At 42.0% G+C, this 17,939-nt stretch overlaps 1 protein-coding gene across 2 annotated transcripts; it reads left to right on the plus strand.

The window, feature by feature from the left end:
- Positions 1-31: 31 nt before the first annotated feature.
- On the plus strand, positions 32-14,667 carry DNAJC28 (DnaJ (Hsp40) homolog, subfamily C, member 28). 2 transcript variants are annotated; one of them, XR_550113.1, is made up of 3 exons: positions 32-428; positions 2,166-3,458; positions 14,392-14,667. XR_550113.1 is itself a non-coding variant. In XM_008567116.1 (2 exons), the coding sequence occupies exon 2, from the start codon at positions 2,197-2,199 to the stop codon at positions 3,349-3,351; it is 1,155 nt and encodes a 384-aa protein (XP_008565338.1). In that variant the 5' UTR covers positions 32-428; positions 2,166-2,196; the 3' UTR covers positions 3,352-3,536. The 2 variants fall into 2 exon arrangements, 1 of the variants encoding a protein (XP_008565338.1); XM_008567116.1 differs by lacking the exon at positions 14,392-14,667 and having other exon boundaries at positions 2,166-3,536.
- The last annotated feature ends 3,272 nt before the right edge of the window (positions 14,668-17,939 follow it).

Here is a 17,939-nt window from a genome sequence, read left to right on the forward strand (position 1 = left end):
TAAAGCACAAAGCACAGTGCCTGGTAATATTTAGTGCTAAATACATGTTTACTATTTATTGGTACTCTCATTTTACAGAGAAGTATCTTGCCTCAAGTACACAGCAAGTGGTAGAAACAAGATTTCCAAACCACGTTTGAAAATTCCCAAGACTCTGCCTTTTCCTTCTTTTGTCCTTTTTTGTTCTGTTTTGTTTTAAACTGTTTCCTGTACAGCAGGGGGCGAGGAGGATGTGTAATCCCCAGGTCAGTGGTTGAACGCAAGCCAGAAGACCTCTATTTTCATTTTGTCCTCTGACCGGTCCCCAGCCTCTACCAACGCCCGGCGCCTTGCAAGCTGCTCTACAGTACTCGATGAATTAATGAGACCAGGTTTCCAAGCGTTGATATCTGCTAAGTAGCTTCGTGGCCGCCCGCAAGATCTTTCTTGTATGTGCGCAGTTGTTCCCTTCAGTAAACCCGGAAGAGGCTGTTCAGGTCCCTTTCGGGGAAACGGTCTAGTCTTCCCCGGGCCGAAACAAGTTACCGAGGGCCGTTGCCCTCCGAACCACAACGACGTCAAAGGTCCCATATACTCCTGCCCCCACCATACTCTGCGACAAGCCCCACACGCCTCCATACCATTCTTGACGCCCCCACGTCCCTCCTGGGAGGCGCAGGCGCACAGCGGGTCCGCGTCTGTACCTCCCGGCGAACTACATCTCCCACAATCCCAATCGGCCGAACGGCGTCCGCTCGGGCGGGGGGCGGAATCGGAGCCTCTCGAGATGTCCTGCCTGTGTCCTCTTGGGGAAAGTTCGTCTTAAGAGAGATTTTCAGTTTCCCTGGTAAGGCAGGTCACTTGTCCCAATCAGGTACGATTCTGCCCTCCGCACCCCCTGGCGTCCCCTCATTGTAAAACGGGAGATGGCCTAGCCCAGAGGAGACGCTGTGAGAGAGAAAGGAGGGCCGCGCACGCATGCGCAGAGGTGCAGCGTGGGGGCGGGAGCGGCCAACCCCTTCCCCGCGCCCGTGAAGGTGAGTGGGGGGGCGGGGTGTGTTCCGGGCTGGCCTGGCACATCGCCGCGAGGGCCAAGGAAGCCATAGCCACCACCGTTCCAGCCAACCCTGAAAGGTGTTGACACCAATTGTCCCGAAAATAGGGTTCCCAGGAGCTCCGTTTTAGGGTTTACATATAAAAAAATCACATTTCCAATTAAGCCGCTTCCAGGATTTAATTGCCATTGTCTATGTAGAAGCTTTTCTCCTCTACTAGACCATGAGTTTTTAAAGCAGCGAACTTGTTGGGAGAGCTCACCATTCATCTTGATTTTCTTGACACGTAGTTAGCTCTACCCTGACGAGCCACGGAGCTTAAAATCTTTCGGAAACTTGATTCTATTCAATCTAGCGTCAGACTAGATACATATTTTGTAATGTTGTTTGTTTCATATGCATAAGTCTTCTGAGAAGACTCCCTGAGATGATGAAGACCATGATAAACTAATTGAAGAAATAGTGGTGCTGATGAAGTTTATAATCTGTCGGGGAAAGAGACGATTAAGCAAGCGTCTTAATCCTAACCATTTTGCTTTCACCTTGTTATGTGACTTGTTGAGTTGTTTAACCTTCTGGGCCTACATTTTCTTGTTAAAGGAAAAATTGAATGAGATGATCTTTAAGAACTTTGCATCTCTAAAATTCTATGGTTAATGAGGAGTAGAATACAGATTATATCACAATATGTTAATGCTAAACATCATCAACTTCCATTTCTCTACTAACATCAGTGAAATATAGCTATAAAAATTTTGAAAGCAGGGGCCGGCCCGGTGGCGCACTGCGATAGTGCGACGCTTGGGAAGCGCGGCGGCGCTCCCGCTGAGGGTTCGGATCCCACATACAGACCGGTTCCCGCTCACTGGCTGAGCGAGGCGCGGGAGCAGCACCGAGGGTTGCGATCCCGTTGCCGGTCCCGGTCCGGTGCGGGGGCGACACTGAGGGTTGCGATCCGTTGCCGGACACGGAAAAAAAAAAAAAAAAAAAAAAAAAAAAATTTTGAAAGCAGCATTACAAGGAACTGCCCCTTAGTGTACTTGTGATTTCACTCCCTGTCTTCTTTATTAACGAAAATAAGAAATTATCTGATAATACAACTTTATTTAATCTATAATTGTTGTTTTACAGATTGTTCCTAGGAAGAACTCTGGGCACAATAATGAATGCAATGTACGGGATGATGGCTCAAATCTTAAGATCTCATCTGATAAATGCCTCAGTGATTCCTAGTCGAGTGAAAATGCTTCCATATCTTGGCGTCATTAGAAATAGAATGATGTTGACCTATAAATCCAAAAAGGAGATCAAAGAATATTATAGGCTGCTGAATCTGAATGAAGGATGCTCTGCAGATGATGTCAGGGAGTCTTTTCGTAAGTTGGCCAAGCAATACCATCCAGACAGTGGCTCTAATACCGCTGATTCTGCAACATTTATAAAGATCGAAGAAGCTTATAGAAGGGTGCTTTCCTCCGTGATAGAACAAACAAATGCCAGACAGAGTAAAGTTGAAGCAGAAGAAGAAGAAGAAAAATTCAAATATAAAACACCCCAACACCGGCATTATTTAAGTTTTGAAGGTATTGGTTTTGGGACTCCAAGTCAACGAGAGAAGCAATATAGGCAATTTAGGGCAGACCGTGCAACAGAGCAAGTGATGGAATATCAAAAGCAGAAACTACACAGCCAGTATTTCACTGATAGTCTAACTGTTAAAGATGTAAAACAGAGCAAAGAACAAAAGATAACTCAAGCAATAGAGCGTTTAGTGGAGGACCTCATTCAGGAATCAATGGCAAAAGGAGACTTTGACAATCTCAGTGGGAAAGGAAAACCTCTAAAAAAGTTTTCTGGCTGTTCATATATTGATCCCATGACTCACAACCTGAACAGAATATTGATAGATAATGGATACCAACCAGAATGGATCCTAATGCAAAAGGAAATAAAGGATACTATTGAGCAACTCAGAGAGGGAATTTTAGTGTCTAGGAAAAAACTTGGGAATCCAATGACACCAACTGAACAGAAACAGTGGAAACAAGTTTGTGAGCAGTTTCAGGAAAACATCAGAAAACTAAACAAGCGAATTAATGATTTTAATTTAATTGTTCCCATCCTGACCAGGCAAAAAGTCCATTTTGATGCACAGAAAGAAATTATCAGAGCCCAGAAAATATATGAAACTCTTATAGAAACAAAAGTCACAGATAAAAACCCAAATAACATTGATCAAGGTGAAGGAGAGGAAACACCTGGAGTCAAGACAGGTTTTTTTAACTGGATGAATCTGTGGAAGTTCATTAAAATATGACCATTTTGGTGTTCTGTATCACAGTGCTGCCCCAAATCCTTTTCAGTGGAACTGTCATCAAACATAGAGGCAGAGATTTAGTGCTATTCCATCAGAATTTGAGAACTGTGAGTCTTTGTTTTTTTACAAAATTAATCACATCCCTGCATGTGTAACTGAGGAAGCTTTAAGAAACAGAGAAATTTTGGGCCGAGCCCGTGGCGCACTCGGGAGAGTGTGCTCCGCGGGTTCAGATCCTATATAGGGATGACCAGTGCACTCAAAGCGCTCACTGGCTGAGTGCGGTGTGGCTGGTCTCAAAAAGACAAAAAAAAAAAAAAAAAAAATTTTTCAGTTGGCTTTGCCCTGAGGTTATAGCAAGAAAATAAGAGGACTTCTAAAGAAAACATTCCATTTCAGAGTTTAAATGTCAGTCATCAGGTGAAATGAGCTAGAACTAGGACTCAGATGTGGTAATCATACAGGGTATTCTACAAGTCTTAGCACAGTTTTAAGCTCTAAGAAGTTAAAAGCAATTGCTGTTTGCTATTTTCAAGCACAGGTACTTAAGTAGCAATAGCTAAACCTAAAAATGTGTTGTCAAAAGTCACAAAACTGAAGAAGTATAATGAAGTTGAACCAACTAAACCTCCGAATGATCTGTTTTTTGAAGTTTGCTGCATTTACAAACCTGAACTTACTAAAGCTCAAAACTATTCTAAGACTTTTGGGACACCCTCTATGGGTGGGAAAATGTTAAGATCAGTAAATTAGCCTAATGGAGTTACTGCACTCTCCTTATAATAGCCTCTCTGTGGATACTGAATGATAAAACCAAACATCTAGGTTGTCCTTTTTCCTGTCTTCATGATCCATTGGCTGCAGACATCAATCAGTCAAGCTAGTTGATAAGCAATTGTAGAAATGACTTCAGTGTCCACTTTTAAAGTGTTTGAATGTGTTTTCTGACCTTTCAGAGGTGATAAAAATCCTTGGGCACAATGGAAATGTAAGGTTTTACGTGTAGCTTCATCTCTAATCGGAGATTGAAATGTTAGGTTTCCATAAGTCTATGTCAAGCCTCCCTATGTCTTATATCAGACTCTCTAGAGGCTTTTCAAACCCTTGACCTTGGTGTTATAACACTGAGCTGTAACCAACTGAGCTAAATGGACAGCCTCCCAAAAGTTTTTCAGTAAGTAATAGGAAAATCCTAACTTACTGTAGGGACCCAGACCCAATTTCCTGTCTTAGGGACCCTTTTATAAAAAAAGACAAAATGTCTGAGTTTTGTGCATTTGCATGTTTGGCACACAATAAGAGGTTGACTTTTTTTTTGACTGGTAAGGGGATTGCAACCCTTGGCACAGTGTGGTCTGCACCACGCTCAGCCAGTGAGCACACTGGCCATCCCCATATAGGATCCGAACCTGCGGCCTCGGTACTACCAGCGCCACACTTTCCCGAGTGAGCCGCGGGGCTGGTCCTAAGAGGTTGACTTTCATGAGATTGTTGTGTCCCATCCACTTCAGAAAATTGGACTTTTTTAGGTTTGGAAAATTGCTTTTGCCATAGAATTGGGCAACTAGAAAGATGGGGAGGGTAGTCAAAGGAGCCAGTGTGTTTCCTTCTTTAAACCACAGCACTGTGTTGTAGATGGTGTTAAACCGTGCTGCTCGCCACTCTGATTTTGGAAGACCAAGTTATTTTGTAATACAACCACTAAACTATGTCTTGAAAAGGAGATTTGGGGCCTTTCTGCTTAGATGGCGGGGCATTAATTGGCTTAATACATGATTATTTTATTGAGTGAGTTATCATTTGGCTTCTACAGTGATAGTATTTATTATAAACAATTGTGAGGAGCCGCGATATAGTCTTATAATAAAAGCTATAGTTCAGGGCCGGCCCGGTGGTGCACTGCGCTAGTGCGCCGCTTGGGAAGCGCGGCGGCGCTCCCGTCGAGGGTTCGGATCCCACATACAGACCGGTTCCCGCTCACTGGCTGAGCGAGGCGCGGGGGCAACACCGAGGGTTGCGATTCCGTTGCCGGTCCCTGGTCCGGTACGGGGGCAACACAGGGTTGCGAACCGTTGCCGGACATGGAAAAAGACAAAAAAAAAAAAAAAAAGCTATAGTTCTAAGAACATTTTAGAAGGCTGTAATTCTGTGAATCTTGTTAAAACGGGAATTGTTTTTTAATAGAAATGTATTGATTATTCATATTTGCGGGGTACACAGTTACATTTCAGTACATGTATACAACGTGTGATGATCAAATCAGGGTAATTAGCATATTCATCATCACAAAACAATGTAAGAAGGCTAAATGCAATGCAGCAACATATATGAATGAAACTATTTTCAATATTAAACAATGAGAAGGTAAGATTACCAGAAAACTCCACTAAATTTTAGTTTAAGCACAGCACACTTTATGTTTGTAAATGTTGTCTATATTAATAAAGTTATTTTAATGATTATTCAATGGTCCATTGTTGTAATAGTAATAATAAACAGATTTTTGGATGACTAGATACAGCTTTAAAGATCCTTTTATTTTTTGTCAGCTGGCTGGTGCATGTATCCCAACTCTTGACCTTGGTGTTACCAACACCATGCTCTAACTAATTGAGATAACTGGCCGCCCCTAAAAGTCTCTTTGGTTGATAATATCAAAGCTGACTGTGACATAGATTCTTCTTGTCAAGAAGGCAAATTCACTTATGTTAAAACAGATTCACTTATTTAAGTAACTGAATTACAGGCCAGAAAAAGGATTTTGGCTAGTTTATTAGAGTTTGTTGAATAGGCATTTGACACTTTTCTCTCTTATGATGCAGCATTGATCTTTTTCTGTTGGTTTTGTCACTTTTTTTTTTCTTTCAGCTGGCCAATAAGGGGATCCAAACACCACACTGTAATCAACTAAGCTAACTGACCAGGCCTGTTAGCTTTTTACCTTCTGTCAGCTTTTCAAGTGCAGTAGAAATGTATTGAGATTTCTGAACTCACTAATAGGCACGTGTCAAACTCTGCTTGGTCCCCAGTCTTTTCATGGCTCCTATCTCTATACCCCATTCCTCAAACTCTGGCCCAACATCCTGAGGATAGAGTCTCAAATCACTGGCTTCTGTTTCCCAGCTGTGTGAATTGGTTTTTGCCCTTGTTCTATACACCTGAATCTTGGCCTTGGTAGCTTTGCTAGTACCTCAGGACTAAAGTTCAAGTCCCTCAAGAGAACAATTTCATTACTCTTCATTTTCTTCATCCTTTTGCCCCCAGGACATCGCTCTGCTCTTGAGGGCACCTCTCCCTGGCACGGAATCTCCGTTAACCTTGCTTCTGAGCTGGGGCCTATTAACTTCCTGACGTACTTCCCTGTTACCAACTGCCTGGGTCCCCACCGCTGGGCCCCAAACACTTTTTAATTTAATTCCAGTAACCTCCCAAGGATGACTCTTGCTGATTTGCCTATTCCTGGAAGTATTGCCTTTCCCTTTTGACAATGTTTTGTTCATTCAACATGTTACCAGCATCCAGGTCCTGCTGCTCTCTTCTCAGAAACAAAAGACTCATCAGTCCCAAATGTTGGTGCCAGGCAGGAAGTTTATTATCAGACGTTTAAGGAGACAGTATAGAACTGTCTCTCCACTTTAGGGTTTCAGAGTGGGTTACATAAGATAAAAGGACAAAGGGAGAAGTGTGCTGAAAAATACAGGAGGGATCGGGTCTGTGACTATGTGCAGATCAGCATGTCTTAATCTTCGTCCTTGGTCTCAGTCCTGTGAAGCCTGGAGTCAGACTTCTTGGCTCTGGCTTTATCTCCTTCCCAGAACACCTGCAAATTTAAACAAGACTGTTAGTTTTGCAAGTTGCTGAGTTATGGCCTTGCTTTATTCCTCCTACAAATTGCAGTGATTGTTCATTGTTCAAGCAGAGTTCTTTCCTCAGCGTTAAGCTCTAACATGGCTGCCCTTATACTAAGCTAGTATTTTTGATGCTGTATCAAACATGCATTTATTGTGAAATCTTGAAGGGGAATCCACCATTCTACCTCCTGGGTTCTCAGAAATCTGTAATTGAGGGGGTCAAATGGGGCCCTCAGCCTCAAATGTAGCTCTCAGATATTAACTTCTCTTGGTGATAACTGATGCCACCACCATCCTGGCTCCAGTTGGGGAACACTGGGCTCCTCTACTCCTCTGATCTAAGGGCAGACCCACAAATGTTGTCATAATACCCCTTGCCCATGTGAGACGAGATTGGAGCCTCCAAATACCACTTTCCTCAAGGCTTGGGGATGACATAGGGAAGGGAACACAGTCCCTAGAATGGGACCTTTGTGGCCATTTCCAGTTAGCCTCTGAGCCTAGTTCTCAGCCTGCTGTGGAGGAGCAGAGCCTACCATTTTCACACTCCCTAGGAGAGCCCCCAAGTGTCCTGAGCATGACTCTACTACCCCAACTCTAGACTTTGGAACATAAGGCCCAAGGACACAGGGATTTTCTCTCCTTCCAAGTCCAACTTCAAAGGTCTAGCTTCTTGTGCAAGGACCAACATCTTTCCCAGATGACTGAGATGTATGCTCCTGTCCCCTGTCCCCTTTAGAAGAGACAGACCCTATCCAAAGGTCTCAGGAGGACAGATACATCTGAATACACCCCAGTTAGTTTAATTAACATTGTTACCAGAAAAACCTACTCACAGTGGTGGGGAGGGATCCTGCCTGGTGTAAAGAGGACATCTGTGCCCTCGAGGACCTTCTAGCGAGGAGTGTTTGGTCTGGTGATGACTCTGCTTTGGCATTTATAGCTGAGTCTCTGTGTCTCCTGTGGGTGAACCTGGTTTCATGGCCTCATCTTCTCAATTCTTCCATTCAGCCACAGTTTACACTGTTATTTTCCCAGTTGGGCCCCAAGAGTCTCAGTGAGCTTTGTTTAAATGATATAGTGGACAGCTAGTGTATTTTTGACTGCCTGTCATCTTTCAAATGTCCCATATGGATGGTGGCATACATCGTTCATCTGGGGAAGATGTGTTTACTTGCACAGGAAGCTAGGCCTTTGAAGTTGGTCTTGATGGGAGAGAAAATCCCTAATTTTAAAAAATATGCACAGAAATGGGCCTGTGACCTAGACTCTGCCAACAAGACTCGTCCTCAGGAAACACGGATTCAGAACGAGCCATGGAAGGCAACATGCTGGCTCTTCATGGATGTTCCAGTTCGCTGGTGCAGGAGGGTGGTGGCTGCCAGGTGGAGTTCCTGGCGAAGAAAAGGCATCAGTGCCATGGCAGTGGCAGCCAAGTTCCTGGCTTCAAGAGTGCAGTAGTCACAGCAGCAGTGGTTTTCTCACCAGGCTATTTCTTCATTGTGATTGTAAGCATTGTTTCTGGAACAATGGGGACTGTCATTTGCACCTAAGTGTTGTGACTGATGCAAATGAGATCATGAGAATCTTGTGGCTTTGGGATAAATAGGAGCTATAAACTGGATTGGAGCATAAGGAACACATGGGTTCTGGCTAGAATCTCAGCTCTGCCGCTTTGTAGGCTTGTGATCTTGGGCAAATGATTGAACTTCACTGATCTATAGGTTTCTCATGTGTAAACAGTAATGATGATCTCATGTATAAACAGTTATTGTGAGGGTTAAAAAAAGAATCCAGTTTCTGACATGTAATGAACACTTCATTCTAAGTATTAAATTACAGTATATATGCTGTTGTGCTAATATAATAATAAATAGAAGTTCTTATTTTTATTTAAGATTTATTGAAAAAATGTACTGTAGCTCTTCTCTTGGAGAAGTCTTGATTTCAGAGCTGATCTTGCCAGTTCCAGTTGATTTCCCAAATTTACTGAAACTACTCTCTGTCATGCCTTCAGCTAGCAAAGGGCTAGAAAACATAAGGGGGCTGGCTAGTTAGCTTGCTTAAGAGAGTGTGGTGCTTGTAACACCAAGGTCAAGGGTTTGGATCCTCTTACTAGCCAGTTCCTCCCCAAAAGAAAGAAAGAAAGAAAACATAGAAGCCAGTGACTAAAGACCACACATCATATGATTCCATTTATGTGAAAAGTCCAGAATATGCAAGTTTATAGAGATAGAAGGTAGATTAGTGGTTGCCTAGAGCTGTAGGGTTTGGGAGGAAATGAGGAGTGACTGCTAATGGATACATTTCTTTTGGAGTGCTAAAAATGTTCTAAAATTGATTGTGGTGATAGTTGCACAACTCTGTGAACGAACTAAAAACTATTGATTTGTGCATTATAAATGAATAAATTTTATAGCATGTGAAACGCTGTTTAAAAAAGAAAAGGAAAAAAGCAAATGTCTCCAAATTTGGTAGGTTGATTACTACTTTAGTATAGGCAAGAAATGTCTTTGGAAGCATAAGACACAAAGACCTGTTTTAAATCATGTTAAGCATAAAATGAATGCCAATGTTTTAAGAACTTTAAACACGCTTTTACATCTGTAGCGAAAATTGACTATTATGTACAAATTTTTGGAAAAAACAAACTTTTGTCAGTATACCCAGGCATCTATTACTAAGTCGTTCAACAAATAGTTACTCAGAAGCTGAGAAGTGGCCTTATATAAAAAAGAATCCACAAAGTGGAGAAGAGCTAGATAAAAGCACATGCACATCTTGTAGAAATGACTGAAAGTCATCTTTAATTATATATACATAACTTTTTATTCTAAAACCCAGCAGGTGATCAATAGCAGTAATGAAGATTTCAATTCCCACTATTTTCCTTTATACATCATGTTGTCTACAGTCTGTGGGGAAGAAGAGGCCTAGATAGTCTACATACTGCCCCTTCTCTTTCTCCTCTCCAACACCCAAGAAGAAGTGGCCCTGAGAAGTCATGACCTGGTGGCCTTCTGGAATGAGTTGCTCATGGATGTCAGGGAGCTGGCAGAGGAAGGACGAAAAACTGTGCATGCCTTTGGGTTCCACTCGTACAGACCTGAGTATTTTAAAGAGTTTAGGAGACGCCTATTCTAAATTTGTCACTTATGGTGCATACCTGCCCACAGCAACTACGGAGGCCAAAGGGTACTTCAGTTGGTTGGTGAAATGTTGGCTGGTGAAGCACAAAAAGGTGATATAATAAATCGTATTCTTTATTTTGGAAAAAAAATTTATTATGAAAATTCACATATGTAGTAAAAAAATGTAATCAATGCAGTAGGATAGACAATGAACAAATGAGTTCCCCTTCCATTCTGGATCCTCATCCCCACCCCCACAAATCCAGACCTATTGAGCCCACTTCTGAGATCTAATCACCATCAACAATTTCTTGTACTGTATATCTGTATTAGTTTTCTATTGCTGCTGCAACAAAGTACTACAAACTGAGTGGCTTAAACAACACACATTTATTATCTTACAGTTCTGGAGGCTAGACGTTGTAAGTATATTGTAGGAATGCTGGTCAGAACTCCTGGCCTTCAGAGTTCTGGCTTAAATATTTACAATATTTTCCCTGCACAGGTTGTTTAACAACTGAGGCAGGGAAAGGAACAGAAAGCTATGCTTGTGTAAGATAAGGGGGGTGATGCCAGCAACCTCAAGTTCAAGCAACCAGTGGCTGAGTGGCCCCTGGGAATCTTCCACTTCCACAGATTTTCTCACTTTGGCATAACTCCACCTTGTCTCTAAGTCTCTTTTAAGTTTCAACTCTTCCCCCACATTCCCTGTGTGGTGTGGAGGATGAGAAGCCATACAACAGGCCATTGGCAGGCTGGAGACCCTGGGATGCCAGTAGTATGGCTCAGTCCAAGGCAGAAGGCTTCAGAATCAGGGAAGCTGGTAGTGTAACTCTCAGTCCAAAGCTGAAGGCCTGAGAACATGGGGGACCACTGGTATAAGTTCTGGAGTCCCACATGGTGGGGCAGAGGAGTTGAAACTTATGAGGGACTTAGAGACAAAGGTGGAGCTATGCCAAAGAGAGAAAATCTGTGGTTGTGGAGAAAGCAGCTGCACAGCACCTGGATTGATATTCTGCCCAGTCTGTTCCCTGTAAGTTACCTATAAATATAATAGTAAACTCCTTGTAAACCACAAGGAGTGGACTGCTTCATTCTTCAGTTTCAAGATCCCTTCTCAGTGTGGTGGGCATTATACTTTTAGCTCACGCTCAGTGGATCTCACTAGGCTATAATCAGGATGTTGGCGGAGCTGTGCTCCTTCAGGAGGTTCTTGGGAATAATTATTCCCTTGCTTTTTCCAGCTTGTAGAGGCTGCCTGCATTCCTTGGTGTGATGGTTGATTTTCAGTGTTAACTTGACTGTATTAAGGAGTATCTAGAAACCTGGTAAAACATTATTTTGGAGTGTGTCTGATTTGGCCAGGAGCTGAAGAGAACAGAAACAGAGGAAAGCTGAATGTGTCCATCTGTTTCCTGGAGCTGGAATACACCTTTCCTTTCCTGTCCTTGGATATCAGAACTTCAGGCTCCCTGGATTTTGGACTCCAGAACTTATGCCAGTGGTCCCCCATGTTCTCAGGCCTTCAGCTTTGGACTAAGAGTTACACTATCAGCTTCCCTTGTTCTGAAGCCTTCTGCCTTGGACTGAGCCATGCTACTGGCATCCCAGTGCCTCCAGCCTGCAGATGGCCTGTCGTGGGGCTTCTCATCCTCCATAATTGCATAAGCTATTTCCCCTAATAAATCCTCTCTCATATATCTACATATATATTCTATTGATTCTGTTTCTCTGGGGAACCCTGACTAATACACCTGGTTTGTGGCCTCCTTCCTCCATCTTCAAAGCCAACAACAGCAGGTTGAATCCTTCTCACATCACATCATTCTGACCTTCTGCATCTTTCTTCTACTTTTAAGGACCCTGGTGATTACAATGGGGACACCCAGATAATCCAGCATAATTTCCCTATTTTATTTTTATTTTTATTTTTTATTTTTTTGTCCTTTTTGAGACCGGCCGCACCACGCTCAGCCAGTGAGTGCTGTGAGCGCACCGGTCATCCCTATATAGGATCCGAACCCACGGCGGGAGCACTGCTGCGCTCCCAGCGCCGCACTCTCCCGAGTGTGCCACAGTCGATTAGTAGCCTTAGTTCCATTTGCAACCTTAATTTCTCTTTGCCATGCAACACAATGTATTCACAGATTCTGGGGAATAGGACATGGACATATTTGGGGACATTATCCTGCTACTACAATATCCTTCATTATGTATATATCCTCCAAAATTTATATATATACATACACTATCTCTCTCAAAAACACATACACTATCTCTCTCAAAAACACACACACAAATGTACACTATATACTCTTCTACCCCTTTTTATTCACCAGCCTATTAAAATATCTTCAAGATCTTTCCAAATTATCAAATATAGCTCTATGTCATTATTTGTTAATTTGCATGGTACTTTTGTATGCTCTCATGGAAATTAGAACTCATCAATATTGAACAAATGAAATAAATAGCAGTGTAGTGTTACACAAGAGAGACCACAAGATAGAAAGAGAAAAATTGCAAGCTGAAGTTATCAGGTCAGGAATGAGATATGACATACACTTACACTTAATACTCAATAGCTTACATTTGTTGATTGCTTTCTTTTCATTAATTTAATTCTCACAACAACTGTATGACATAGGTAGTCTCATATTAACTTTTTTTAAGAGATGAGGAAACTGAGGCACAGAAAGATTGACACCTTGAGACCTACAGTAGAAAATAGCAGAGGTGGGATTTGAACTCAGGTTGTTAGTGATTGGTCTGATTCCAGATGCCTGTTGTTACCCATGCACTACTCTACGCTGTTGGCAGGGAGAAGAAGACCAAAGCGGATCACATTATCGACAGCTTCTTGAGTATAGATTAAAGAACTCCATTTGCTGAGGTTCCTGGGGCCACCTGAGATTCAGTATTTTCTAGTTGGGCTATCATTCTTGTCCTTGATTTCCCAAGAGTCCTTGCGTCTATGACTGCCCCTAATACCAATGAACTGAGGCAATGCGATGTAGTGGAGAAGAATGGGCTTTGGAGCCAGAGAGATTTTAATTCAGATCTAGGTTTTGCCACTCACTAGTTGTGTGACCTTCCCAAGCTTCAGCATTCCCATCTGTCAAATGAGTATAATCAGGCCCAACTTACAGGATTGTTCTATTCCTTAGAGATAGTGAACATGAAATGCTGGTTGCAGGGTAGGGTCCTGATTGGTAAATCAGTGGTTCTCAGTGGAGGCATTACTCTCTTCCAGAGGACATTTTGGAAATAATATGGGAATCTTTAATTGACACGATTGGAGGGGCAAGACACAGACCTGCTATTTAGCTGATTTGTACCAGTATGTTGTGCTGGCTGGCACTCATTCTGATTGGTTGGTAAGTCCATGCCATCCTAGTTGTTAACTATTTCCTGACCACAGGCATTTAGGCGGTGGGGCCAGGGATGCTGGGTGTTTCAAAATGTGCAAGGTAGTCAACCATAAGGAGGAACTGTTCCATGTTCTGTCCAACTTTCACATGCCCCACCAAAGATTCAAGAGGGTAAAAAACCTACTTGCAATCATCCAAGCCTAGAATAGAATCATATTTCACATATAAACACAACATATTATTTGCATGATTTTAAATAAAGTAATATTTTCACAAATACAACTACTGTGAAAATTTGTGAGAAAATTGTACTTAATTTTTTTTTTGGAATTTTATCAAGAGCTGTACCCCATCTCAGAAAAACATTACTGATGGCACTACAGCTTATTGTATTTGAGTACCAGTACTACACATCTATTGCAGTTTTCATTTGTAGTGTTCAATGAAAATGTGTACCAGAGGAGATTGGAAATCCCTTTAATTTTATAACCAAATATTACTAAATTAGCACGTGTGGTAGCCAGTGTCCTAGATAATCCCCAATGATCCTCACCTTCTGGTATTCATGTGGGGTAGTGCCCTCTTGCGTTGTATTGGGGTTTGTCTGTGTGACTAGTAGGATACAGCAGAAGGGATGGCATGTCATTTTTGAGGTGAGAAGTTTCCTTCTCTTTCACTCTCTCTCAGATCTTTCAGTGTGGACAAAGCCAGTTGCCATGTCTTGAGGCAACCCTGGAGAGGCCCATGTGGCAAAATACTGAGGCCTCTAGCCAATGGCCATGTGAATGAGCTTTATTGGAAGAAGAACCTCCAGCCCCAGTCAAGCCTTCAGATGACTATAGCCCTGGCTGACAACTTGACTACAAGCTCATGAGAGACCCTGTACCAGAACAGCCCACTTAAGCTGCTCCCAGACACCCAACCCTTTGAAACTGTGTGAGATAATAAATGAATGCTTGATGTTTTAAGTTGCTAAGTTTGGGGATAATTTGCTATATGTCAGTAGATAACAAATACGGTGGAAATACATGAAACTCAGTGATCTCATTAATTTCATCAATATGCATTATTTTAAAAATATTTCATATATGTTACCTTTGTAGTATAGTGATAGTCAAACTGTATTATAAAAATTACATTTTGAAATGATTTATTAATTTTGGAGTCACTTCTTATGGTTCCATCTTACCTATATTGTCCCCAGATGCCTTCCACATAACTTCTTATGGCTTCTTGTATTATTATGTCTTTTTCTGACTCATCCTCTATTCCCTGCTACCCATTGAAGAATTTGTCTCCATATCAGCCTTTTAAACACTGGTGTCTGAATGTATGCCTGACACAGAGTACTTGTGATATTTCATTGTCATCTTTTTCTGTATCATGACCCTTGGTGATTCAGACAGAAAGCCTATAATTTGGATTTTTTTTTTTAATGGCTTCTAGTGAATCCTTATGATCAAGTCAAATTTGGAAAAACTGTTGTTGACCAAAGTTTGGCAAGTGGCACACCGAGACATTATTCATAAACTTCTTGCAAGTTAATGGGCAGTGGATAAAGGATCAAACTAGAGAAGCAGATAAAAAAAGAGAAATAACAAAACACATTTCATAATTCTCTCAAATACCACTGTTGTTACCAGTGCCACAATAAACCACACAGCAATCAAGAAAAGGACAATTGACAATGAAATTGCCTTCATGAATGTCTGAATCTTAAACACCATTTAGGGAAAGATGGTAGAAAATTCTAGTTTTCTTGATTATCAAAAATATCATGCCGAGTGGACTTGAAAGTATCAATCAATCTTATGAACCAGAATGGTTTTTTTTGGTTTTTTTGTTTTTTCTTTTTTACTGACCGGTAATGGGATCGCAACCCTCGGTGTCGCGCCTGTACCGGGGACCGGCAACGGGATCGCAACCCTCGGTGTTGCGCCCGCACTGCGCTCAGCCAGTGAGCGGGAACTGGTCTCCACATGGGATCCGAACCCTCGGCGGGAGCACTGCCGCACTCCCAAGCAGCGCACTCTCCAGTGCGCCACCGGGCCGGCCCCATAGATGATTATTTTAACACAATACTTATAAAAAGACCTGACTAAATCGTGAGAGTATCACACTCCCCATTTTATCCACATGTATCTTCATCTCAATTGAAGCTATATTTCCCTTCTTCTGTCATATGCAAATAGGTCATGTCATTACTATCCTAAAACTAGGTTTCCATCTGTATCTCAGCACTCTCATTTTTCCTGCATTTCTTGATCAAAATACCTTCAGATTTCTTACTTCCCTTAAATCCAAACTTATTCAATTTAGGATTGTCAGGCCGCCTCTAGACCCATGGGTGCAGGCCCAGTCCCAGGGTTCAGGGTGTGAGTGAGATGGGCGCAGGCAGGGGTTGGTGTGTACCCTCTGCTAGGGGGAGAGGTGGAGCCTATGGATGTGGATTAATGGGTTCTGGGTGTTTATTTTCTTCTTTTCTCTATCTTAGTAGTGAGACCTCCAAGAAGGTTTAGGGACCTGTTTCTTCCAGCAACATTGACTTGAGTTGAACTGTGAGGTCTCTTCACCTGAATTAATTGGAAGCCCAGCTCTTTTGGTTTGAGGCCCCAGGCTTCATTTCTCAGGGCTCCCAGGCCTAACTCCATTACGGTTGATGGTGAAAGTATTTGGTGTTTGGCTGCTTTTTACATTCTCTCTCTAATGATGGCATTATAAAATATATTCATTTAAAGATTAAAAAAAAGGAAACATTCAATTTAAGTAGGTGCAAGCATCTGAATACTTCATTATGTCCTTTAGTGTGATCCTGTCTGATCATTTACATATTACAGCTTTGTTAAAATTGTAAATTATCTTTTCATTTCTCTTATTATATGGTTAGGGCACTCTACTGATATTTTACAAATTATACACATGGGTAGGTCACATTTTCCAGGAATTCCATTTCAAGATAATTAACGATCACTATAAGATTATTATAAGAAGGGAATCGACATTGGGCCTTATAGAGTTAAGAGCAATCCTTTGTTCCAGTGATTGGTTCAGGTAACCAGGCCTAAACCAATGACTGCTTGGCATTTCACTGGGTATAGGGATTAGTTCATGGATAGTCCAATCAGGAGAAAGCTCTTTGCTGGATTCATTCAGGAATCCAACAACTTCTGGCGACCAGAAGGCGAGCCAGTGATTGGAAGAAACAGTTCTGTGGCCAACACAATGGATATAAAAGGTGAAATGACATTAATGGTCCTATGGGGCATGCTTTCTTGAAGCCCCCTGTCTTAGTCCCTTTGGGCTGCTGTAACAAAATATCATAAACTGAGTAGCTTATAAACAACAGAAATTTATTTCTCACAGTTCTGGAAGCTGAGAACTCAAATCAAGGTGTTAGCAGATTCAGTGTCTAGTGAGGGCCCACTTCCTGGTTCATAGATGGCCATTTATTTTTTTATTTTTATTTTTTGTAGCTGGATGGTACGTAATTGCCATCTTTTTACTGAAACATCACATGGTGGAAGGGACAAGGGTCTCTCTGGGGCCTCTTTTATACGAGCACTAATCCCATTCATGAGGGCACCATCCTCATGACCTCCTCACCTCCCAAAGGCCCTCCTAACATCGTCACCTTGGGGGTTAGGATTTCAACATATGAATTTTAGGGAGACATCAACATTCAGATCATAACACCCACCATACCTCTCTGATCTTCAAGTTCCATGAGCCATAGAATCTTAATTATTTAAGCCAGTTGGAGATTGTTTTTTTCTGTTACTTGCAACTGAAAGAAACCAACTGATAAATGTATCCACTGTCTTCAGAGCCTAGATTGAAGAAATGTTTCCTCTTCTGCAGGAGTCAAATTATCTTTTAGGCTTTGATTTCTTATTGCCATGTAAAGATCAGTCTTTTCCCCAAATGGTCGCAACTGAGCGGATAGCCCATTCAGATGAAGTTCCCCTGAAAGTTTTATGAAAGCAAGCTGTGGCCTTGGTCCCTCAAGCCGATAATGATTTAGGCTTTGGGAACAGGACTCTCCAATTACGGAGTTAAGATTTACAAATAGCAATTGAGAAAAGGAGTAAAAGGAGGCAGCTGGGCAGAACAGGATGTTACCTAAGTGATAAGGAGAGTCATAAATCAGAGTCACTAAATTCCTGGGATAAGAGATACACTGTCTTGACACTTATCCTTGAGATGTCTTTATAGGGACAAAATCCAGAACTTTCCCA

Source organism: Galeopterus variegatus, unplaced genomic scaffold (genome assembly GCF_000696425.1).
Source record: "Galeopterus variegatus unplaced genomic scaffold, G_variegatus-3.0.2 Scaffold294, whole genome shotgun sequence".
Lineage (NCBI taxonomy): Eukaryota > Metazoa > Chordata > Mammalia > Dermoptera > Cynocephalidae > Galeopterus > Galeopterus variegatus.